The sequence below is a fragment of the Anomalospiza imberbis genome, chromosome 6 (genome assembly GCF_031753505.1).
Source record: "Anomalospiza imberbis isolate Cuckoo-Finch-1a 21T00152 chromosome 6, ASM3175350v1, whole genome shotgun sequence".
Classification (NCBI taxonomy): Eukaryota; Metazoa; Chordata; class Aves; order Passeriformes; family Viduidae; genus Anomalospiza; species Anomalospiza imberbis.
The window spans coordinates 56,408,542-56,434,292 of record NC_089686.1 but is presented as its reverse complement, the minus strand read 5'-3'; the positions used below and the strand labels follow the sequence as shown (position 1 = coordinate 56,434,292).

Below are 25,751 nucleotides of genomic sequence, written 5' to 3'. Positions count from 1 at the left end.
CTGCAATTCCACACTGGAAGCCCCAGCCCTTGACTTTGATGGAATCCCTTTGCTTGAGGCCTTGCACAGAGTGGAGCCGCTGATTCTCGGCACGTGGAAGTGCAGTTTTCCATGATTTTTTAAAGCTGGATAATGGAATAATTTCTGCCCAAGCTCCTTTTCCTACTACAAAAGTGTGGAAAGCCACACTTGGCTTGACCTGCAGCTTTGATTCAATATTTGGAGCAATATAATAAACTTCACCAAAAACTCACTTGAGTCTTTATAGTTACTGATGCTTCAGTGTGTAAACCCACTGAAAGAAAAGAAAACCAGCCAAAAGACAAAAAAAAAAAAAAAAGGGGTGGATAATGCTCCCGGAGAGCTGCCACAGCACACTCTGCTAGTTACTGATGCACAGAGAATGGCCTGGGGAAACTCCAAATTCTAGGTATAGTACCTAAGTTGAGAATGATTTGGGTGCTATCTTCCTAATTAAATTACAATTATTTCTTGTGAAAAGCCAGAATATAGAAAAGTAGCACTAGAAAAGCCAAGGAAAAAAATATGATATTAAGAAAAGTCTTCCTTCCCCATGTATGTAACAAAATTATTTCAATATTTTGATTTTTCAATCACCAGTTTAAATAGAGCGGCCCATAATCCCCATTTGAAACAGGAAGAGTGATGAAGCCAATCTTTATTAAACTTCCACTTTTCAAACAGACACAAACTTTGTAAAAAGACAAAATATATAAACACTAGAATACAGGAAAACATTTTAAAATTCAACATATTTTACAGGGTAGAAATATTTGCAGCTGCGGAACTGAGAGCTGAGCCAGGGCTGGTGCTTTGGCTGGGCAACACAGGGGGAGATCAGTTCCAACAGCAAGACCCACATAATACACAAAATTATACACAAAACCAAGCTGGAGCTCACAGATACTCCCAAGTTTAAGGAGTTTAGTCTCCTCTCTAGAATTCCATGGCATTCCAAACTGGGACAGTGCCCCAGCACCCAGAGGTAGTGCTGGACTAAGGCAATGTCAGAACTAACAGCTGCCAGGGAATCTCAGTGATGGCTTCGAGGCTGTTGCATCCCAAAGCCTGTGGGCAAGCACAGGGATTTTTAGCCTTAATTCCAAAAATATTTCTGACTTTGGTGACTGGAGTTAATTGCTACAGGCTAATTGGTTAATTAATCAGATGCAGGGATCTAGTGTCTGGCCTGGGAGGGGTGCCAGGCAATGGATAAACACCAGACGTGGTGGGATCTGTTAAATTGTACGTGGTAGTGGAATGATGACAGCAAAGGTAAATCCCAGTTGTAATAATTTAGAGAACACTCATCACTGTTTTGTCCAAGAGCTCTGTAAATGACAAAATTAATGGGCTATGGCAGAAGAATATCCATGCTTGGAATGACTATCCAGCCATGACTATCTGTGCCAGGAATGATCACCAGTGAGTGGCAGAAGATAAAAGGCACCTTGAACTTAGAAGGGATCCCCGAATTTCCTTCTTCTCCTCTTTAGACACCCTTGCCTTTGTAAAACTTGTGGCCTACACCAAGTGTTCTACTTGGTCTAAGCCACAAGGATACTAAATAGGCAGGAATACTAGAGCTGAGTGGGTGACAGCATTCCCATTTCAGGGAGACACAGCTGGAATTCTCCTAAGACTAAAGTCACAGACTACCCATTTTTGACTGCTTCAGTCCTGCCTGTGGATCCAGCAGATCATCTGGGACCCTGGAGCAGATTCTGATGGATCGAGATGACTGCTCTCTGCAGATAGTGGTGACCAGCTGGAACTCTGGAGAGAACAGCAGCAATTTCCTTCTCCCTGGGGAAGATAAAATTATCACACGTGTTGGAGAGGATCCTGAGTGTTCAATCCCCCATCCCAACTTTGGGATGGAGTCACATGCAGCAGTGCTTTGCCAGCTCACCCGATATTCCCAATGTGGGTTTGGACCCTGAAGGGAAGTACAGCAGATGGGTAATCATGAGAGAGAGTCAGAGTCAACTCAAACTTTGCAAAAGCCACCGAAGAGGAGAACAGAAGCTTCACCCTGTGGAAATAAACACAAAGATCCATGCAGAGCAGTCAAATGGGCTGCTTTCACCTTGGAATTAGTGCCAAGAGTAGAAAAAAGTGATGTCACTGATGCAAGAAGCACAGTAACTTCTAAAGAGCTCCAGCACAGACCCACAGGAACTTCAGGAATAAGATAAAAAAGGCCCTTCACACCTTATCAACCCTTCGTAATGCAAACTCCCAACTTCCCCACAGAAAAAGTTAATGCACACATAATTCACAGAACCATCCAGAAACTGTGGGAGAATAGAGACTAACAACATGAAACATTCCCAGGCAGTTAATGTTTTCTAATGCTTTAAGTAGGACTGCCTTACCTCCAGCTCCATGGGGTTTTTGACACTCTTGCAAAGAGAGCTACAAAATTAGAATAACCTCTGGAACAGCACCAAGGTGGGCAGAGCAAGTTCATAATTGGGCACTTCTTAATTAAAGATATGCATCAGTAGTGGAAGGATGAGGTGAAATTGTATTTGTGTTGTACTACTGGGACATGCCACAAAATTGGGAAGTAGCAAGGGAAAATGGAAAGTAAAGAAAGTAAACTTCAGTTTCAGTGCATCCCTCCTCCCGTGACTGATTCTGCTTGGCTGAGGCAAATGCAAGATTAAAGCAAACAAAGCCCTAAGTACAGGTTAACTCTTGGCTCTGTTTCCTTTGCATTGCTACAATTTGGCCTCAATATTTAAGAAAGGCAAGTCAAGCAGGAAAGCAGCAAGGAAGGAGAGGCTGTCTGATAGTCATAAAATCAATGAATCCATGAACAGCCTAATTTCCATGCACTGGGACACTGCAGTGCGATTGTATGAAAATAAATTGTATTGTTCTTAAAAATAGCTGCATAAAATGTCACTTTTAAGAAAAGCAAATTGAAACTATTTCAGTGTTTTATTCTGATTATCTAGAAACTCCCCCTTAAGGCTACTGTGAACTCCATCTTAGTGAGTCAGGGAACATCCCGAGTCAGAAGGGACCCACACAAGGATCATCAAAGTCCAGCTCCTGGCCCTGCACAGGACACCCCAACAATCCCATCATGATTTTCTGAATTTACTCACTCTGTGTCCTTGATATCTGTCTCCAGGAGCTGGAATTTTGCACCCCACCTCTGCAGAAATTCCAACTCCTCTCCTAAGATTTTGCAGCGATTCACCACCAACGAGATGTCAAAGAGAGCCTGGTGGGGGGCAACCAGAAAAACAACATCAGCACTCAGGGGGTGACTGTGTGATGCTTGAACACACAGCTCATCCTAGAAAGTACAAAAAAAGAAATGTGCTTTAACTGCTGCCTCAGTTTGGATGGAAAAATGAAATTGTACAAGCAGAACTAATGTACATTTTTTGCTTTAAATTTGTCCTTTCAGCTTTGCCAACAGCCACACAGCAACACAAAAGTTTGGCTTGGCAATTTAAACCTACATTCTTTAGGAGGCAAAATGATCTTCAGCTCTTTTTTTTTTTTTTAAGGCAAACAATGTTTTTTTAATAAACTTCAGCTTTTAGGACTCCTGCCTTCAGAGACAGATATTTCCCCTGACACCTCACAATATTCCTGAAGCAGATTTTGGTTTGCATTCCTGAAGCTTTCATTGAGGTGCTTTGGTTCTCAGCTCAGCTCTGTTTTCTCTGTTGCAGAAAATAATAATTGGATTTTTTTTTCAGAGTCTTCTAAATTTCCCTGGAATGTTACCTGGGGCAAGTAGCACAGTTTGGGACACTTTTTCTGCCAGCATCCCCGACTTTCAATAAACTGGAAGATGAGTTTTTGGACTAAACAGGAGGAGGGTGGAGCTTGTTCCTCTGCAACACAAAAGAAAACCAGAAATCTTTGAAAAGCCATTTCAGAAAGCATTAGAAGATTGAGCACACATTTAGTCTTCCCAACAAAAGATTAGCAGGGCTGCCACTTTCACAGTATTCAAAAATCTCACCATCCAGGAAAGATTCAAAGTCCAGGGTAGCGATGCTTCTGGAAGGACGTGCAGCAAAAAACTCATCATCTGAGAAAGAAAGTTGGAAAAAAACCCCAGTTATTTCCATACTTAGTTCTGGAGTTACAGCTCTTCATCTTCAGAAACAGCCATGCAATATATACATTTCTGAATTTTCATATCAAAGACAAATTCAAAGTCACTTCCCTCAGCTTACACACGGTGGTGTATTTTCTATTTCCTACTTCTTTTCAGCACATCTTTACAAATATGGACATTTTATGTTTCTGTTCTCTTAGCACTGCAAATTCATAAAAGACAAACCTACCTATTTTGTGACTCACCTATTGGGGGTCCAAACACAACTGTGAGCGTCACAGAATCATAAAGAAAATTAAAGACAGCTTGCTGCTCACTCCATTCCACCAACTCCCACTCAGTGAAGCTGAAAATGGAAAAAAAAACCAAAAAGATCACCCCAAGTTTCAACCAACCAACCCAAACAACTTCTGAGGGACAAACATCAGAGTATTAAGTGCTCTTGCAGCTCTTACCACATCATAGAGTAATGAAATTTTCCAAAGCCAAATAGAGCCTGTCATTCCAACAGAATATAAGAATCTCTTGGGAATGCAAGCATATTGCTATAAATTTTATATAAATGTTACTTTGGTGATTGAAGGAGAGTTGGATGTAGAAACTCTGAACACAGAGTACCACTGCAAAGCTGCTAATGAAATGGAAGTTTGCCAAGGCTTTATTGCCTACCTTAGGCTGCAGGGAGATGGGCATTCCAAGATTTCCCACATCAAATAACAAGGAAAACCAAACCCAAACACATTGCTGTACAAATATGAGCCCTGAGAAGCAGTTATTAAAAAATAAAACCTGGAGGTGTTTTCCTTACTCATATTTCTTCAGGATTTCCAGGCAGTCCCTTTCAGTGTTCTTGAACTTCTCCATCTCAGCCAAATCAAGCTCATCCTCAGCATCCATCTCTGACAGTTCTCTGCAAGGATAAACCAATCTCATGGGATGTGGTACAGTGGCTGAAAAACAGACCAACCCTCTAAAATCTGAGTTCGCACCTGCTTCTTAAATCCTCATTGACATCTTACCTCAGAAGTTCCTCTTCTTGGGCTGTGATGCTTTGCAATTCTAAAGCAAAGAGAAGAAAGGACAGAAAAGGAAAAAATGAGAGAAAAGAGCAGCACAGGCAGCCCTAATCTGCTGTGCACTCACTGTTCTTATGAAGTTAAAGGTTATAATTATGGGACAACAAAGCGCTGAATATGACCACCAGCACACACTCTTCTGGTAGAAAGTTCTAAATTCCCTTTTTCCAGGGAAAAACCAGTCCTTCTCATTCTTTAACACCTATGTAATTAGCTATGTGCAATGCAGGAAAGACAGCAGCAGTGTCTGCATCCCTCTCACAGTTAATGCATCAGGGTGGGGGTTGAGCATCACCCTCCCCAGGTTGTAAAACACCAGACAAAAAGTGCATTTCAGCTGGTTCCATCACCTTTCTGTATGTTCTGCTCTCCTGCTGTTCCAGCACTGCAGCCAGCTTCCTCTTCATCCCAAAAAGAATCTGTGGGAAAGAAGTGTCAGGTCTGTGCAGAACTTCCAGATTCAATACTTTGAGTTACTTTCGTTTGTTTGTGGGCTCTAGAAATCTCAGCACTTCAAAGTTAACTAAAAAAAAATACAAACACATAGAAAAGTATCTACCGAAAACCTCAAAAGTGACAAAAACAAGCAAGACTTGTTTTATTGCACTAATTTAGAGCTGCTACTGTGCAACTGGATTTCTACTTAAGGCATTGAAGGCATTGATTTCTACTCAAGGCATCTGAAACTACAGAGCATGATTACAGAGTAATGTCAAGCTCTGACTGCAGCTTGTATCAAGCAACCACAAACACAGAATCCTGAACTGACCTTTTCAACAGCAGCTCTGCAGAAAAAAGAGAAAGCAGCATATTGGCCACCTCTTTGGAAACACACACCTGATTCCAGAGCAACCACAGAGCTCTCTGCCTCCTTCATCCAGTCATCCAGCTTTTCCATTCTTGATTGGAGCTTTCTGTATTGCTCCTACGATGGGAAAGTTGTACTTGAGTCAATGATATTATTTTAAAAGCTGAATTTTCTTCTGGGATCACCATGGGGCTCTTTGCTTGCCGATTAATTAAAGCAACTAGTGAAATTTGTCATCATTAGAGAGGAGAGGCAGCTGGCAAACCGTGGGGGAGTAGCCAATAAGAAATTACTGAATGCTCACTGAATGTAGAGCTTTAATATATTCACAACTTCGATCCCTGTCACAATGCATTACTTCTGCACTCCCTTGTTACTTATCAGAGAACTCCTGAACGGTTTGGGTTGGAAAGGATTTTAAAGATAATCCAATTTCAACCCCCTGCCATGGGCAGGGACACCTTTCACCATCCCAGCTTGCTCCAGCTCCATCCAACCTGGCCTTGGACACTTCCAGGGATCCAGGGGCAGCCACATCTTCTCTGGGCAAACCTGTGCCAGGGCCTCAGCCCCCTCACAGGGAAGAATTTCTTCCTAAATATTTGCTACTACTACTTACCTACTTACTAACACTGGTATTGCTACAATATAAAGAGCTCATTTTTGGTGGTGTTTCCTTTAATACTCCCATTTTTCACTCTTCTAATCACCAAAACCCTGAGGCAGAAGGTTCCTACAGTGTAACTGCAAGAATGTCACTGTCCTAGTGTTATATTTGCATATAAATAAAAGGGAAATGTATTTAAAAGAAAGAAACTTCCATAAGAGTACACACTATAATAATTAAGCTCCTACACATTTAAAGACAAGAAATGTGGTAGGAGTGATTTTTAAAGGTAAATGCCTGTAGCCCTGTGGCTCTTTACCTCAGCACTCTGCAGCAGTTTCCTGTACAATGTCTCCTTCTCATTGTGAGAAAAGATTTTAGCCTCCTTGGTGAAACAGGATTTCATCTTGTTCAGTTCTGCTCCAAACTTACTCAGCTGTGATGAATGGGAAATACAGAAGAGAAAGTCAATGGAAATATAATCCTTCCTGACTCTAGCTCAGCACCCAGCCTCAGCGACATCCCTATGCCAAACTAACGTTGAATTATGAAAAATGCCATGTCTCTAAACAATTTAGACTCTTTATTTTCAAGGAATAGATCTTTATTCTGAGCATCAGAACCACAGAAAACAAAATCTCTTGATCCACCTTCTCAATTCTTGTGGGATACTTTTATAAATTTTCTGGGTTTTCTATGCAGTAACTGTGGGTAATTTCTTTCCCCGTTAATGTTTTTCAAAGGACACATTTCCTTCCTTTCTCCTGACATGCTAGAAGTTCTCAGCAGTTTTCCACAGAGAAAATATTTTGCCTTGTTTCACCTGCTGTTGTCTTGTGACCATTCTGGTTCTTATCTGATGTGAATAAATAAATTAACCTCACTTCTTCATTACACACAAACATTCTCTCCATGCAGCATTACCTCTTCATCAGTGCAGGTTCTCATTACTTCCCACAAACTCCTGATCACGTTCACCAGGGGCTGATCCAGGACAGTCACATGTGGTTTTAACCTGAAATATGGGGAAAAAAAGTTGAAAGTCTTGTAGCAATTTCACTGACCACATAAAGCAGCAGGGTGATATTTACACAATTCATTCCTAAATCTGTAATAAACTACTAACTATATTTTTACTTTTCCTGTATGTAATGTACTAACTTTCTTCAGGCTATTCCCACGCACCCAGAGCAGAAAAAATGGAATTACTGATAAACTGTGTGACTGGAAAACCACTCACTCCACTATTTTCCGAGACAGGTCCTGGCAATCCTCCTCGTAAATCCTCAGCTTGGGCCGGTGAACGTACTGGCTGTAGATGAGATCTTCTGCAGTGGGAGGTGCACTGACTGCACACTGAGGAAAAACACAGGGAAAAGTAGGAAGAAAAAGAAAAAAAAATCCATATTTTTCAGAAATAGTAACTTCCAGTCATTTCAATTCTGCTTTCACGCCTTGTGCTTCCTCACACCAGAGGAGAGGCTTCCTTTTGGGATATGTGCCTCGCCATTAGAGCTCAAAAAAATGAAATTAAATATTACTGAAAGAGGTCTCCCTTTTAGATGAAGACTTGAAAATATGTATACGTTATGCAGATAAAAGAGTGCTCCCCAAAAAAACAATGCTTAATTCAAAGTTATGCTTAATTCAGAATTAAAGCCCCCAAGCCTTAGGAGCTTAATTCCTCAAATAAATATGAAGGGGGTATTTCAGCAAGCTGCCTGTATAGTAAAGCTCATAAATAACTGACATTAATTACTTCCACTCCTTCAGAGAAAGTTCTCAGGGGCTTTTGTGGGGGTGGTGTCTGTTTTTTATCGGTCACTAGTCCACAGTAGCAGCATTATTAAGCCTGATGAATACTGAGAGACAACTCAGTATGAATAAATTTGTAAAGTAAACTGTAACTAAGCTAGGAGAGTATTTTAAATAAAAAAATGGAAAGGATTCAGAAGGCAGACTTCTGTTCTGTATTTCTTCCCCTTTCTTCAGGTGAGGAAATAAAAGAGTAGCAATATCGTAGTGAAGCATTTCTAAAGGAGAGAGTGGGACAGTCAGGAGGAGCTCAGAGTAGCTGCAGGCAGTGGTGGCTGACACCACCAGTGAGATACAGTAAGAAGATAAAGTGAAAAGGTCAGACTGACCTTCTAATTCTTTCAAATTTATTGTCCTTAAAACTAATTTAAAAAGCAAGAATTAGCTATTTATCCAAGAACAGTAATCCTGAATATATGGGATTTGGTGTGGAAATGGAAATCTGTTCTGGTTTTCATTTAAAGACGTCTGAGTTGCTAAAAATTAAAACCCAAACCAACAAAGGTGTATTATTTAAGGTCAATTATATTGTTGCACTCACACTGGCTGGAAGCTGGCTGTGCCGGGGCTTCTGAATCACAACATGGACTTGAAGAAGAGTGAAAAACTCCCCAACTGTGATAGCACCACTCTGAAATTTCTGTACATTTGAGGAAAAACATACTGGTAAGTTCATTTTTCAAGACAGAATGCTCACTGGTGAATAAACATAGAAGTTTTTTTCCTGTTAGGACAGGAAACTGCTGTTTTCCAGCCCTGTCCATACCTCCCATAAATTTTCTTCACAAATGCTGTCCGTGAGAAGCTGGGATTCCACCTGACTGCTGCGCTGGACTGGGAAAACAAAACAGAAAGGGGGAGGTATTGGTGGGTTAATGACATCCGTACAGGGCAAAGAACACATGGCTTGGGACTCCTATCACAAATGGTCTCTTACTTGTTGACTCTACGTCAGCCTTCACAGAATCCAGGGAGCTGCTGGTGCTGGCGTGAGGACACCCAGGGCTTTTAGCTGAGAGATTTGGAGGTTCTCCAGCTTCATCAGCTTTTGCTTGGTCCTGAGGCACAACATCAAAAGTCACCTAATATTAACACATTTTTAGAAAATAAATAAATATAGCTATATAAGACAACCTAACTGGATCAGTGGCTTATTGTAGGTGTTCTTTGAAAGTATTAAAGGGACACTACGCAGAGAATGGTTTAAAATCGGCAAATCCCTCATTCTGCCTGTTTTGCCTGGTACAGGAGTGCTGCACACACCAACCTGATTCTTCTAATTTGGCAAAACAGTGAAAACCACAGGGAATCACACAGGAAAATGACAGCAAACTGGTGGTTATGAAAAACAAGAAAATCTACTAGCAGATCCACTTACACCCCCAAAACTTAAGCCCTGGTGGTGTTCCCATATTCTTACAGTGAGGGACGAAGCTCACCTCCAAGTCTTGAGAGGCCCCAGCATCCACAAGTTGATCCCTCTTGGCCTTCTTTGGGCTTTGAGGATCCTCCTCAGTTTGTCCTAAAGCTCTTTTCATGTTGCAAGTTTTTGTCTCTTCAAATGGATCCTTTTCAGAGTGGGGGATTTGTTTTTTACTTTTATCATCCCAAGCGTTTTCCATGAGTTCGGAGCTGACAGATTCATTGGAATCCATTTCCTCCAGGCACACAGGGAGAAATTCTTCTGCTATGAACTGAAAAGGACTGAAGTTCTGCCTGCTGGACTTGTTACCTGGGGTTTCACTGGTGTTTGCTGGAACTGGGGCTTTTGTATTTATGTCCTGTGCACTGGAAACACGATTTCTCTTGTTTGGTAATTTAGGCTGGAATATACCCAGAGGGATATTTATTCCTGGATATTTATCCTTAGGCACCATTCCTATGGGATCAGCTCCAGATTCCAGACCTGAGTTCTCCTGCTTTTTGGGCTCAATTAAGTTATTTGCTTCACTGGCAGTGTTTTTTCCCAACCTCAGGGTATCCTCTGGCTGAGCTGAGGAACTGGGCAACTGGTCAGAAGAAGCAGTTTTGGAAACAGAAACAGATTTCCTTGTCAAACCCATCAGTTTTGAACAAACACCTATAATACCTGAAGCTGCTGGTGGAAGAGTGGCTTGTGTCTGATCCCCTGAACTGTCACTGACCAAAGGCTGCCTAGCTTGTTCAGAGCTTATTTGGAAGTCTTTTGGAGGCGCCTCCCCTTCAGCTGACAGCTCCTCATTTTTCTTGGATTCCTTGTTAGCAGCTGGAATGAGGTTTGCTCCAGCCAAGCCCAAATCTGAATCTCCAGGCTGAGATGAATCCTCTTCCTCTAGTTGGTTTCTCTGAGTACCAGGAGCATCTGGATGACCCTTCCAAGGATCTGATCCCTGCATGGGACAGGTAACACAGGATCCCAAACCACCACTTTCTTTCCTGTGATCCACAGGGCCTTTACTTGGGAACTCGGAAGATACTCCCTCCGATTGCAGTTTTTCTGGTGGTGTGAGATCCTGCTCCCTGCTCACAGGGACAGAATTATCTGTGGGAAGGCCATCATCCTGTGGTGCCCCCACATCTGTAGTACTTTCTTGAAGGGAGACAGAATAAATGGAATGTGGTGTTGTGCCACTGGGGACCTGGATAACTCCTTTCTCACTAGGAAATGCTGAGTCTGACGAGGCAGAAGAGGGAATGCTGGGCTCATCCTTAGGTTTTGTGGCGTATTGTGAGGAATCCATTTCAACTCTGCAGGGCACCAACCCACCATGCATGTGCGGTGGTGGCTGCTGGGTGTTTGTGTGGGGCACCTGCTGGGCCTCAAACCCACAGGTGGTCTTACTGACAGCAACAGTGTGGGATGCAGTGATGTCCATGTCCTCCTGGTTGTGGGCAAACACAATGGTTTTGTCAGCAGGAATGGCTGGGATGGGCTGTCTGTGCCATGCTGTGTGAGTTGTGGTGATCTCCATATCCTCAGCCGGAGCAAAACTGATGGTTCTGCCATGTGCAGCCTCCTGCCCACCCCGCTCTGCTGCCATTGTTGTTGTGACCCCTTTTTCCAAGGGCATTGTTTCATTTCCACCTTGACCAAAGCATCCAGGTGCTGCTTTGTTTTGTGACAAAACGCTGAAGCTGTAATCTGGACCCATCACCACACACCTGCCGGTCATGTCCATGTTCTCACCGTGGGGAAACACAGCAGACTTTTCTCCAAAGACAGACAACTGGGAACTTTCCTTGGGTGCCTCAGATGTCCTGGCCCACACTGGTTCTTCTGCACCCCTCTGGAGCAGCCCATGAGCTGAGGGAGGAGTTTTTAAATCCTCTCTTGAAGAACCTGTTTCATCCATGGAAAAATGTCTGTCAGAGTCTCCTCGGGTTGGCAATACTTTGCTGACTGCCCTCACAGGCTGGGGTTTCTCTTGCCTCTCTGAGTTTTGGCCATCTGCACTTATTCCTGTCCCAAACTGTTCATTTCCTCTCACTCCAGAGGGAGCAGGTTTGTTACTGAAAGTAAATGAACCACTTGGAGCCAAAGCAGTAACGATTTGCTTATTGGTGTTCAAGTCCCCACATTCCATTGCTGCAGTTTGACTCACGATATCCACACCATGGCCGCTGGAAAATGGGAAGGGCTGGTTTTGCAGCTGCTTGGATAGTGCAGTGTTTTGATTACAATTATTGGATTCTTGCTCCACGTTAATAGGAGCAATCTCAAAGGCAGCAGGATGAGCTTTGGTTATGTCCATGCTTTGATCACCTAAAAACACACCTGTTGTGTCATTTGTGCAGAAATCTGAGAGGCTTGCAGGGCTTTTTCCCAGAGGTTGTGATACAACTTCCTGGCTTTGCAAAGACAGGGGTGCACCGGCGTTAGTGCCAACATTCTTGAGGAATCCTCTGTTTTGCTCTTGTAACAGACACGTGCTCTTGGCACGGGAACTCGGACCAGTTGCCTGGAAGTTGGTTTTTCCAAGCTTCTTATCAACCATTACCATCTGAAGAGCTTGAGCATTCCTCTCCATAGCCTGGCTCTTTTTAATATTCCTATCAATACTCCTCACTTCAACATTTTCCTTGTCCATATCTACAGAATATGCAGATATGTCACCCTCAGTGACATTTTTGTTCTGGTTCTTTCTTGGAATGATTGTACAGGGCATTTGTTTTGGCTCTGCTGGTATCCCACTGTTTTGACCATCAAAGAAAACAGTGTGGCATCTTGTTATTTCCATTTCTTCCTGCTCAGTTACATTGGAAGACATGGATCTGTTACCCAGGAAATGAGGTTTGCAGGTGATGGAGGTGAACACTGCTGTGGGATGTTCATTGTCAACATGCTCTCCACCATCCTTAACACAGGTTTTACCCAAGTCCATGTCTTCTCCTGCAAATATTACTGTCTTCTCACCTGAAAAAACAAGCTGGGGGGTTGCAGAGTGATCAAACCTGCTCTTCAGAGCACTGCCAGCCACAAAATGTGCGTATGAGCCAAACCCAGTGCTGGCTGCAGCAGGACCACAAGCTTGAGACACATTTTCCATGTGTCCACCTGAGGCCGAGGGCAGTTCAAGTGCACTGTTTTTATAGGGCCCAGCAGCAGGATTATCTCCAGGTGCCAGACCCTTTGGGATGCTGCCACATGCCAGGGATCTGCTCCCTGCCGGCGGAGGGTTGGTACTCACTGGCTTTTCACAGGTTTCATGGCATGAACTGCTCTGTTCTGTGGTGCTGGCCTCATAGATGATGTCTGTGTAATTCCCAGTCATTTCCATGTCATCACACTTGGAAAACACAACAGTTTTGTCCCCTCGGAAGATGGTCTCCGACGAAACAGATCCCTGGATGGCAGACAGTGCCCTGGCCTCCTGTTTCCTAGCTCGCAGCACCAGGGAGTCTCCTCTGCCTTCAGCACTTGCTGTTTTTCTGTCTGCACAAAACTGAGAGTCCTGCTGAACATTTAAGTCATGATAAGATGCTCTCCTGAACTCAGAATTATCTAACTCTGCGGGTGGGAAATCCTTTTGGAAGTTGAGACTTTGGTTCCTGACAGTGGAGAGGGCAAAGGACACTTTTGCAGTGTGACTGGTTGTCACGTCCATGCCCTTGTCTGCAAACGCCTCAGTAACATCCCCACACTCCCACTGCTCTGCTGGAACCTCACTGACGCCAAGGAATGGAATTTTAACATCAGCTGCTTCACATTTTGTCATCTCCATCCCACCTTCTTGGCCTCGAAACACTCTTGTCACATTGCAGGTGTCCAGCGGCTCATGGGAATAGCCAAATTCCCCAGACAGTTGTGTCACGTCTCCCGAGCCTTGGGAAGGGACACAGCAAACATTGTCCTTGTCAGGTCTCTCAGCAGGATTGTTTGACTTCAGTCTCAGCAGAAATTCATTGAAATCTATTTTTTTCACAGTAGTGGCCTCTTCCTTCTGTTCCAAAGACAGGCCCGGATGGTTTGTGGAGTCAGAAAGCAAACTCAATTCCTTGCTGGTTTCTGCCTTCCCCTGGCTGGAGTTTAACTTAGCCAGGAAGGAGGCGAAGTCTATTTTCTCAGTTCTGTCGGGCTGGTGGGCTTTGAGGTTCCGTGAGATCACAGCTGTGTGACTGGCTGTCATCTCCATCTCATTCTCCTCCGAGAAGAGGAGGGTGGTGTCCGGCCTGTCCATCCTTGGAGCGGCGTGGTCCATGTCATGCCACTGAAAAACAACAAAAAAAGGAGAATTCAGTGACTGGCACTTAAAACAAATGATCGGTGGTTTATTCTATTTAAAACAGAAGCCAGCTAATGTTGATTAACGAATGTTGATTAATGTAAAGTCCTAAGGTTTTAGCTTTAGAAGTCTTAAAAAAAAAAACCAACCAACCTGCTAATTTCAGGCCTCCCTGATCAGCAGTAACATATTTGAGGAGAGGACAATGACTAAAGTATGCAAATATATAACATTGGAATGGCCTTTAATTAAACAATGTGTCTCATCTTACACTTCACATCTAGCCACATCTTGGCAAGCACAGACCACTTACTGAGGCTTATGGATCAGTACTTTCTATTTCTCTACAACATGATTTACGCCTTTTATTGTCCACCTGCTCCAAAGCAGGAGCACCATGCTGGATATTTCAAAATACTTTTTTACCACTGATAAGGGAGATTTTAGTCTCTTTAACAGAAAGCACTTACAGTTTTCTACCTGTGTGGGGAAACTGTAATGAGATATATTATATTTTATCAAGTATAATGAATATATTTGTTACCAGATGATAAATTGTCTACACCTGGTGAATTATCACAACACTTGTTCTCCAAAAACTACTGGTCTATGGAACTGCTCAATGCCCATTGTGTAAGAAGGAGAACTTATAAAAGTCTGTAAAAGTTTGTAGTCAGTGGTGGCCCATCTATACCCTGGAAGATCAAGAGATGTGGCCTAAGGATAGAACCTTGCAGTATAACATATATTGCAATTAATGTTGTTTCATAGAATGGAAAGTAAGTGAGAAGAAATTCCCTGTGCACTTGAAAAGGAAAAGAAAGGCAAAGGGCTGGAAGAGGTGGTGTTTTGTGTGCAGCATGGGACAGAGGTGCTTAAAGTGCAGGCAAGAAGAGGAGGAGGATGATTTAGAGCTGATGGCTGCTCTGTGGCAAAGAATAGAGGAGGTGAATCATGAATCACCAGGGAATACAGGCAAGAAGAGGAGGAGGATGATTTAGAGCTGATGGTTGCTCTGTGGCAAAGAATAGAGGAGGTGAATCATGAATCACCAGGGAATACAGTTAGACACATAAGTGAGTCTTGGAAAAGTGGACTGGAACAGAAAGAACGTTTTAGGGGATAGGAGGATTTTGGTCCGATTGTGGGACACACTAGAAGGCAGCAAAGAGATGTTGGGAGAGATGCCAGGGAAGTTCTAATGGCTCCCCTCCAGTAGGTGGTTGGGAGTTATGGTCCAGTAACCTTGTTTTTAATAGTGAATTTAATGTCATGGAGACAGGTGGCAGGAGTTTAAAGGGAAAATCTGGATAGAGCTGCTAAAGTGTTTGAAACCATAGTTAGACCTCAGGACCTCCCTCAGTCAGAAACAATTGGTTAATTGTATAAAGTATACTTTAGTAATTTGAAGTAATTAGTGGCTGAAGTATATCTGGCAATTTGCATTGTGACAATCAGTGTCTGAAATGTATTTGGCACTTTGTGTTGTGGTAGTTGATAGCTGAAATTTTTTTGGCAATTTGTAAGGAAAGGGGACATTGGAAAAGGGAGTGTCCCCAAGCCAGGCAAATCAAACAAAGAACATAAACCAGGCTCTTCAAGCCATCAAGCCCAAGACTTTAAGCAAAAATGAAAAATCCCCTTAAAGGAACCAGGGGAATCATCCTCAGCTGAGCCCTGGTTACATTATTGCTGGGAATGAAAAGGTAAATTTGTTAACTGAAACAGAAACAACTTATTCAGTACTGAATATGTGCAAAGGAAAACTTAGCTCAGAACCTGTATGCTGTGGGCGCAACAGGGAGGAAAGAGAACAGACCTTTTTTACAACAATTACTATTTAAATTAATAAAACAGTGGGGGAAACACCAATCCGTATATTCCTGAATGCTCTATCCCCTTTCTGGGGAAAGATTCATTCGGAAAATTGGATGTTCAAATAACTTTCTAGGATGGGGAAATACAAATTGAAACACCAGAATCAAAAGCCATCAAGGCAAAGATTTTTATGTTACAGGTCTAAGAAGAGTTGGACGAAACGCCAGAGGAGGCAGAGAATGCTGTAACCCTGTTGGTATGCGCAATTGAGATGCCTGGATGATCAAAGGTGGCCAAATCAGTGAGGATTACTCTCAAACCTAAAGCCAGACTGGTAAAGCAAAACCAATAGCCTATTAAGTCTAAGGCAAGGGGGAGTTGGAGAGACTTATAAAAAATGTTAGAATATTGAAAGAATATGAATCAGAATATAACACATCAATATTACCAGTTAGAGATCAGTACAAGATTTAAGGGCCATTAATGAAAAGCTCCTGACATTCATCCAGTGGTAGCTAATTCATGCACACTCTTGAGAGCACATAAAATTGGAAAGTATTCTGCCAGCAATTAAGACTGAAAGTAAGCGACTCAATGCTACAGTAATTCTGCTACGATTCTTAGAACAATCTGGATACAGGGTGTCAAAGAAAATAGCACAAATAAGCAAAGAAGCAGTAACATATTTTAGTTTTGAGATCTTGCAGGGAAAAAAAGAAGTTTGGGAAGCAGCTGAAAAGAGCCCATTTGCCAGACTCCAGAGCCAAAGACTATGAGCCTTCTTATGTATGGCCGGATGGTGTCAGTTTTGGATTGCAATTTTGGGGTACTGGCAAAACCCTTGCACAAAAAATACTTGGTTTGGACTCCTGAGAGTCAGAGCACCTGAAAAGCCCTGAAAGAACCTCCCTGCACTGGGAGCCTCACTCTTGAACCAAACCATTTGAGTTATCCGTGCATGAAAGCATGCACCTGGCAATGGGGGCGTTGGCTGGCTTTTGGGGTCACGGAAGCAGCCTGTCCAAACAATTGGGCAATGCAAGGGAAGGTGACCTGGATACCTGAGAGCAGTGGTAGCTACAGAGAAGCACAAAAGCTGACGCATGCCCCACATGGGCACAGCTGGTTTGGAACTAAAAGGATGACATTGGATATTGTCCTTGTAAAGCCCCTCAGTTTGGAGACTCCCCAGTTAACACAGGGAATCAATCAGCTGACAAACCAGCAAGAGAGGCTACTGACAAAGGTATCCTTGCACTAATACCTAGCAAAAAGTTGAGTGTCTGGGAACAAAAACCAAATCAGGACAGGCGGTTAGCCCCACTACTGGAAGCTACAGAAAACCCCAGCAAGTGATTAGAAAATTCATGTAGGTGATGTAAAAATTAATGTATAACATAACAGAACTAAAACCATCAAGAAACACTTCAAGAAATAGAAAATACAGTAACTAATTTATAAAGGAATATAGTAGGCACAAAGATGACAGAAATTAAGATCAGTTACTGAAAAATAAGTTATTTGTTTTGCAAAATAATCTCAAGGAAGGAAGGCCACCTCCAAGGCTAGTAAAACAGAGGAATTTACCAGGTAATTATTAGCAAACTGAATTTGCAGAACTGCCCAGGCAGAATGAGGGGCCGGTACAATTTAGTAATTTGGTACTTTCTCTAGATGGCCAGAAACTTTCCCATGCCACACCAACAAGGCAAGGGAAGCCACAAAATTTTACTGGAATTAATATAATAGTATTAAAATTAACTCTTGAAAGTTTTAAAAGGTACATTGCTACCAACAAATCACTGGGACCCGACTCGCCTGTACATCCTTTCAAACCAGAAGATCGAGTGTTCATCAAAACCTGGAGTTTTGGACCAACCCAGGAGAAGTGGAAGGGACCAAATCAAGTCTCCCCTGGTGACCTACACTGCTCTCAGAGCTGCAGGAATTGAGCCCTGAGCTCATCACATGTGGGTAAAACAAGCAACCACACATGAAACACAGCACAAAGACTGACTCACACCGGGGAGTTTTTACGTAGATATGCAAATCCTATTGTTTTAGGATAGGATATGATTTTCTAGGGAAATATTTTTATTACATCTAGATGAAAATGATAAATAATTACATAATTATAGTAATAATATGAACTATATTCTTAATTTCTTGGAAGGAAAATGTGGTCTTAAACTCTTAATGTAGTGTAATGTACTGTAGTCTTAAAGTTAGTGCAAGATTTTGGCAAATTACACAATGTAACTCCCATAACATGTTGGACCTTACAAAGCAGATTAGCTTTAGAGCTATTACTGTTACACAAACATGGAATATGTGGTTATTTAAATTTAAACAACAATTCTTGCTCTGTGCATATTCCAAATGTGACTGCTAGATCAAGTAAGATCAGAACTGGTTGCTGCATCTAGCAGAGAATCAAGGGCAGAATTAGAAAGTAACTAGTTAAATAAAATATTTAAAGAATTTCTCTTTTCTCTGAATGGTTAGTTGGCCTTACTTTTGCAAAATATAATTGTGATCATAGGAATATGTGATTATTATACTTGCCTTAAAAACATGTATTAGTAAAAAAAGTAAGTGGGGCTCATGAAGACTTGCAAAGAAGGCAAGAATGGAGGAACTACTTCATTACTGAGAAGTTGTAAAGGAATTTCAGAAGGAAGAGTTATTTATGTTGCAGTCTATTGACCATCAGATTAGGACACAATTCAAAATATAGAATACTCAGTTTCAAGAGATTTTATGCGACTACAAAAGCAGTTGACATTTTTAATCTTTACTACAGGAATTCTTGTGATGTATTTTGGACATGATATTTTCAGCACCAAAAAATTAAAGCCTTCACATACCTCAGTCTGCTGCCCCAAGGCCTGGATGGGGGCATGAAGCAAAGTGTTCATCCCTGTGGAAAGAAAGGGAATACTCCAGGTTTTGTGTTGTTTGCTTATTATTTTATGCACTGAGCTGAAGCTCAATGCTCTGAGTAAATAAATATAATTAAGCCCAAATATATTCTGAAAAATATTTTCATTCCTCCCTTCAGCACCTCAAAGGGCCACCCAGACTTCCATAACAGAATCCTTGTAAACAACTCCAATGGACAAAGCCCATCCAGAGAGAGCTCTCCCAAGGCAGGGAGATCGCTCTAGGAACATTAAATTTTCTCACACATAATCAATAGTTTTAAATAAACAGAGTCATTTAGCTGTTAAATCTGTTTTCAGACTCACCAGTGATCTCACATGGAACAGCCCCAGGATTTTCATTCCTACAAAAGGTGGGTTTGAGAAACAGTTTGTTAAAAGGTTGCAAAGGGAAGCCTTGGTCTGTAAACTGAAGAGGCAGAGAATTGTGTTGCACAGAATTCTGTGGCAGAGCTCATGTGGGCCTGGGCAGCACATACCAGACACTGCTTATCTCTCTTCAATATATTCTAATTTGAGTCACAACCTTATTTTTCCCATGAAATTATCTATTATGTCCCAAACTACTGTTTAACATACAGCGGTATTTTAATTTTTAAATTACAAGAAAAGATTAATTCTTTATTTTTCATAGAATCTACGATTCTGTGAAATTCCCCTTCTCACAGACAAAGTGTCTTATCTGTTATTTTACCACCAAGTGATTTCAATTTTACAGATCCCACCATTGTGCTTTATCTACAAGAGCTTTGAGGCCAGACTAACACTTTATCTTTTCCTGAGGAAAAAAAGTTTGGTAATAAACATTGAATAAAAACAAGTATCTGTCAGACATGATACTTACCGATTAGTCAAGGTATCATTCTTCTCATCTGCTGAACACCCTAAAATAAGAAAATGACAACATTACAATGTGAGAAGCATGATCACAGTTGTACTTGATTATCTTAAAGGTTTTGCCCAACCCACACAATTCTGACTCAGTATGAGACAAGAGTGAAGTGCACAGAAAACAATGTTCTGAAGTTCTCACTCTTGATGTGTCTTCTCAAGGCAAGAACTCTGTGACTAAGGAGTTTTCAGCCAGACCAGGATAAAGAGCTGACCATGTTGTTCCTTCCCCAAATGGAAAAATTCTAATTTCTTAAATTCAAGCTAAAATCTTGTTGTTAACAGTCTGGGAAACCTGTCAGGAAAAGAAAAAGGAGTTTTACCTGTATTTTCTGTCTCTGATGTGCTGTTCTTAAGATCTTGCTGGAAGACTCTGCAGCTAAAAACAAAACCACCAGTTTTTAAAAACACAAAAACATCTCGAAAAGCAAATTAAAAAAAAAAAAAAACCAGCAGCAATTTAAATACTTTATACACGTTCTGAAATGAGATATCAAATGCCAGAAGTGTACTGAATCCAGCTGTAATTTTCAGGAAAAAGATGCCATTGTGACAATTATGATGTACGAATGGAAATTGAATGGAAAACAAAAATTCCCAACTATATTAATTTCACTGAACTGGGCTTTTTTCAGACAAGAAAACGAATAATGGCTCTCAGGGTTCAACCCAACTCAATATAAGAACCCTCCTGCAGCTTGCAGTCATTTGTGATTACTCAGTGAGGACACTTTTAGGGGGAAGGATTACTCCCTGCATTTTTTGGCTGAGGAAGGGATGTAGGTGTGCAGCTCCCTCACTTGATGGTGCTGGCGAAGCTGACCCTGCGTGAGCTCCTCCTGCGTCTCTCTATGTGGATGTCCTGCCAACAAAAAAGGACAGGCACAGCTCTCCAAGAAACACAAAACCAAACAAAAGTGGTGTATGAACGTTATTATCAGAAATGGTGCATCAAAACCACCTGTGTTATTACAGACACACAGCTGGATCAGCAAAACACTGAGGAGGATTGCTAGGAAAGGGCTCGGCAGACCTACCTCTGTCATTTCATTCCCATTTCCCAGATCATCCAGAGGATTTCGTGGAGCCTTTAAAATCTGAAAGAAAATACAATAGCTGAGAGTTCAGCTGCAGCTCCAAGAAGAGAGTTTCAGTCAATCCTCTCAGGACTGACAGGCTCTTTTGGAATGCTTTTCTTCAACTCCCAAGAGTAAGCAAGTTCCTCTGTCAGCTTCCCTTGGCTCCTTTCCCCCCCCTCACACAGTTTTATTCTGAGGAATGCTGAAGGTTTACTCACAGAGGACAGTCGCTTCCTTCTGATGTGCTCTGTGTTATCCCTGCAGGGGAAAGAGGGAAACAGGTATTGATGCCTCAGGTTTTTAGCTTTTATGGATCCTTCATGCATTTGTGATTCTGTAGAATGGTAAATGCCTCAGTGTAACTTCCAGCACCTTCCCACCTTTCTTTCCCACAGTGAACAGGCGCTTATTGACACATTCCTAAAATTTTTTTTTACTTTTGCCTGCTACTTCTCCAAGGACATTTTTATTTTGCACCACGTAATCACTGGCATAATAAAGGCAGGGGAGGAGGGCAGAACCCTGCAGGGAGATTACCTAACCAACTGCTCCTCTCACTGGACAATACTGGCCACATACTCTAATTGCCCCATCTTATCAATTGCAAGGATCTAATCTGGGGCACTGTTTTTCACCACATTATGTACCTGAAGGCTTCCAAGTAAAGTGTTGCTTTTATATTATCATTATATAGCCTGGAAAAGTTTGTGTTCTTTTTCCAGGCATCAGTATGAAGGCACAAAATTGCACCAAGGTAAGTTTCATGAATGGTCCTGCCACGGTTTTAAGGTTAATGAATTGATTTCTCTGTTATTTTTACAAGAGTGAAATTAAATAAACAACGTGCTTGGAGAAGATTGATCATTTCAGCACTGGTTCTCAGGATGAGCTTTGGAAAACTCAGCAGACTACCCTCCGCAGCCCCATGGTCAGTTCATCTCCTGACAATCAATCGCTAGGAACCCCTCATCAAACACCAAAGAAATTCCCTGGTCTTCTTCACAAAGGAAAACGCATTTCATTCAAGGGATGTTGAAGTGCATTACAAAAGGTTTTGCCTCTAAAGGGCAATATTTATACCACAGTAAAATTCTTAGAGGGTTTTGACTCACATTTCCATGTTAGGGTCTGTGTAAATCTTGTCCATTGCTGAGGGATATGCTTTTCCTATAAAATACAGCACCAAAATTCAAAACCATTAATGAGCCTCAGTAGGAAAACTGCATAAACCCACAACTGGCTATTAGCTTTTGATGCTGTGCTTTTCCCTCTCCATCCTTCTCTAGTCACAGAAATGCTCTGAAGTATGACAGGCCTCTCATGTCAATGTTCTCCTGTTATATTCACATTAGACATGTATTTCCTATTGTATATCATGTTAGAAAACAGCTGTGCTAACAATTTAAGTATTACTGGTTATCTGACCTCTTATTTAAAGGTGAGATTCTGGTAAATGCTGGGGGATAAATGAGATCAAACCTTATCCAAGACAATGTTTGCTCTGACACATACAGAACATTTTCCCTCTCGCTCTAAACTGAATTTCTGCTTGTGTCTGTTGCTTCTTGTTCCTTCTCTAGATATAACCAGAAAAGCATGGCTCAATTTTCTTAAAACCCTCCTGAAATGAATAAGAGGAATGTGTTTTTGCAAACTATGAGTCTGCCTAAGCCAGAGACTAACAGGTGAGTTAAGCAACAGAAGAATGTTATTTATTGACACAAACTGTTGCTTATCCGAGGTGCTGCTCAATTCCTGGACTTGGGGAAAAAGAACAAGTACACAAAGAAAAGGAGGGGACGGGAGGTGCACATTCGAAGAGGGTCTGTATTAGGCAATTCAGGAAGTCTGTATCCCTCAAGTACCTCAGCCAATGGGAAAGGTAAATTGGGACAAAAAGGGGGCTGCATCTTCCAGCAATTTGAGAGACCCCATGGAAAATGGCCCATGGCCTCTCCCTTTATTCATGACTAAAACTACGTGCCTCCTCTGTCTCCTTTTTAGACACAAACCTCATGAATTAATTTTCCCAATACAGGGAACAATTTCTTCCCAATATCCCATCTCAACCCACTCTCGGTCAGGCTGAACACACAAAGAAGGGAAGGACGGGGAAGATCGCTGTGGCAGATAAGCCTGGAGCAATAAAAGCCCTGATCACTCTGCCATTGGAGATATTAGCCTGAAATTCACTTTCCAACCACCTTCCTTAACTGTTCTTCTCTAATCCTGCTTGGAAGTCCTCTACAGTCCTTGAGGGAGGAGCGGGGAGCTGAGTCGCTGTGCTGACGAAGACCCCCCGCTTTTTCTTCCCCCGTTTGACTCTGCGGACACGGGAATCGCTCCCTAACACTTCAGTGCATCCCTGCCGCCCATCCCGCCCCTCCTCGGCCTTTCCCCCGTTAGGACAAACCGATATAATAATCTCTTTTCCCGTCTCTTTTTGTCCCCGCGCCCTCGCTTTACCGCCCAGACAGCCGAGGCGCCAATCCCTTATGGACCACAAACCCCGCATTAATCACCTCTGCCATTAATTACACCCCATCAACGCGTTCTCCGGACATTAATTACCTCGGATCGAGCCGCACCGCCCTTATCGGGGGGCTCCCCACACGCTGCGCGCCCGCCGCAGGTGGCTCCGCCTCGGCCCTCCTTCCATCCAGCCGCTCCCGGGGCAGCGCCGACCTTCTCCCCCCGCCTTCTCCCGCGCTCCTTCCCGGCAGCGCCCGCCCCGGCCCCTGCCAACGGCGGCCGCCGCTCCCGCGCCGCCGCCTCCTCCTCCGAGGGGCCCCTCGGCCGCTCTTACCTCCCGCTCGGGGCCCCCCGCTCCCGAATCCCGGTTTCCGGGTCCCAGGCCCCGGCTCCCGCTGCCCGGCCGCCGCCGCCGCCCCGTTCAAATCCAACCGCCCGCCCCGCGCCCGTGACGACACGTTGGCGCCGTACAGGACGGCTGCTCCCGGCTCCGTACAACATGGCGCCCCCTTGTGCCGTACGACATGGCGCTCTCCACGGACCGTCCCGCTGCTGCCATTTCGGTGTCTTGCGCGGCCCGCGCGCCCGCCGCCGCGGTGATGGGGATGGTGCGGTGCTGCACCGGCTCCGCGGGGTGCTCGTTCGCGGTGCGGCGGCTTCGCTCCGTACTGTGCCCGCGCAGGGCCACGTAACTGGCGCCGCCGCACAGGGGAGCGGCGGGCGGGAGGAAATGGTGGAAGCGGTGAGCACACTTCCTTATGGGTTCGGTGAGAAAGGAGCCGGTGTGACGAGGTGGCCGAGTGGTTAAGGCGATGGACTGCTAATCCATTGTGCTCTGCACGCGTGGGTTCGAATCCCATCCTCGTCGGGAGTGAAAACTTTTCCCTCACGCCAATTTTTTTTTTTTCCCCTCCCCATCACTTCTAAGGAGACTTCTTCCTCCCGCCTTTCCCTTCGGCCCTTATGGGGAGAAGGAAAAGCAGAGGCAGTACCTGGGACAGACAGGACATGGCATCCTGAGGGATTTAGGGTCACAAGGCCGGATAGAGTGTCCCAAAGATTTTAGGGGTCACAGCCAGGACAGTGTCCCGAGGGACTGAAGGGTCTCACCCAGTATCCACCTTCCTGAGGTGCCTGACGCACCTCCTTTCCTCAGAACACAGCTCTGCTGCAGAGCTTCCAGCTGTGACACTGGGAACAAATCCCTTTTAATCTCAGCCTCCTCTGAGATCCCAACAAAATGTCCTGTTAGGGCTGGCTGGGTAAGAATTAGAGGGATGGAAGATCTCTCCTATGAGGAAAGGCTGAGAGAGCTGGGATTTTTCAGCCTGGAAAGGAGAAGGCTTCAGGGCACTCTTAGAGCCCCTTCCAGGGCATAAAGGGGCTCCGAGAGATGGACTTTGGACAAGGGGGAATGACTCCAGACTGGAAAAGGAGAGATTTAGATGGAATATTGGGAGGAAATCCTTCCCTGGGAAGGTGCTGAGGGCCTGGCACAGGTTTGCCCAGAGAAGCTGAGGCTGCCCCTGGATCCCTGGAAGTGTCCACAGCCAGCTTGGACGGCGCCTGGAGCAAGCTGGGATAGTGGAAGGTGTCGCTGCCCACGGCAGGGGAGTGGGAGTGGATGGGCTTTAAGGCCCCAGCCCCTCACTGAAAATTACATCAAGTTCTCTTCAGGTAAGTAATTACTGCATTTGGCTTTGTCTTCCATCAAGTTACGGCAATTTAAAAAGCATAAATGAGTGTATTGACAAGATACAGGAAAACTTTTCCTCTCTGCCTACGCCATCCATGGTTCACTTAAAAAAGAAAAAAAAAAAAAAAAGTCTGGGATTAGAGGCTTGGAAGTGGAAGTTAGTGAAACACAGAGCTTCCAGGAGAAAGGACATCTCCCACCTCTGCCGGGACAGCTCTGAGCCCTCCCTGCACGTGCTACCAAAGTTTTAACTACACTTAAATCCTTCTTGAAATTAGATCATACCCAGCCCTGGGCAGAGAGTGAACCAGGTCACAACGGTGCAGCCTCACAAAAGGCTCCCAGACACGATGTATGGGTTAAAACACAACTGGACAGGAGCCACTGTGTGGAAGCTGAGTGTTCAGGGGCTAATTCCAGTCAGTCCTGCACAGGGAAGTTTGCCAGGAGGGTTTATTTGTATGGAAAAGTGCTTTAGCACAGTGAGACAGACATTTTCCTGATAAAGACAGAATTATAGGATCATCCAGGATCAAGTCCAAACCTAACCCAGCGCTGTCAAGGCATGTCCAAGTAAAGGTGTACTAAAGAAAGGAATTCTTCTTGTGTGGAAAACTTTATGCTGACAACCAGGATTCAGTATTTACCTCAGACCCAATCTCAGATGGGAATTTATCCCAGGGCATCTCCAAGAGCAACATTTTCCCAGCTAACAGAACATCAAACACGGT

The 25,751-nt window shown here is 43.5% G+C and overlaps 1 protein-coding gene and 1 non-coding gene across 2 annotated transcripts; one reads left to right on the top strand and one right to left on the bottom strand.

The window, feature by feature from the left end:
- Window positions 1–661: 661 nt before the first annotated feature.
- Window positions 662–22,019, bottom strand: KNL1 (kinetochore scaffold 1). Its single transcript, XM_068194553.1, has 25 exons — window positions 21,965–22,019; window positions 21,071–21,110; window positions 20,811–20,870; window positions 20,574–20,635; window positions 20,097–20,152; window positions 19,727–19,766; window positions 19,189–19,226; window positions 18,808–18,860; window positions 9,860–14,107; window positions 9,358–9,502; window positions 9,187–9,254; window positions 8,962–9,060; window positions 7,846–7,961; window positions 7,530–7,620; window positions 6,925–7,041; window positions 6,028–6,115; window positions 5,541–5,609; window positions 5,134–5,173; window positions 4,923–5,024; window positions 4,360–4,460; window positions 4,016–4,084; window positions 3,775–3,884; window positions 3,141–3,259; window positions 1,934–2,056; window positions 662–1,827 (listed from the first exon to the last, which is right to left on the bottom strand). The coding sequence occupies exons 1-25, from the start codon at window positions 21,997–21,999 to the stop codon at window positions 1,722–1,724; spliced, it is 6,195 nt and encodes a 2,064-aa protein (XP_068050654.1). The 5' UTR covers window positions 22,000–22,019; the 3' UTR covers window positions 662–1,721.
- Window positions 22,020–24,110: 2,091 nt separating this feature from the next.
- Window positions 24,111–24,192, top strand: TRNAS-GCU (transfer RNA serine (anticodon GCU)). The gene has a single exon. It is a non-coding gene; the product is annotated as a tRNA-Ser (tRNA).
- The last annotated feature ends 1,559 nt before the right edge of the window (window positions 24,193–25,751 follow it).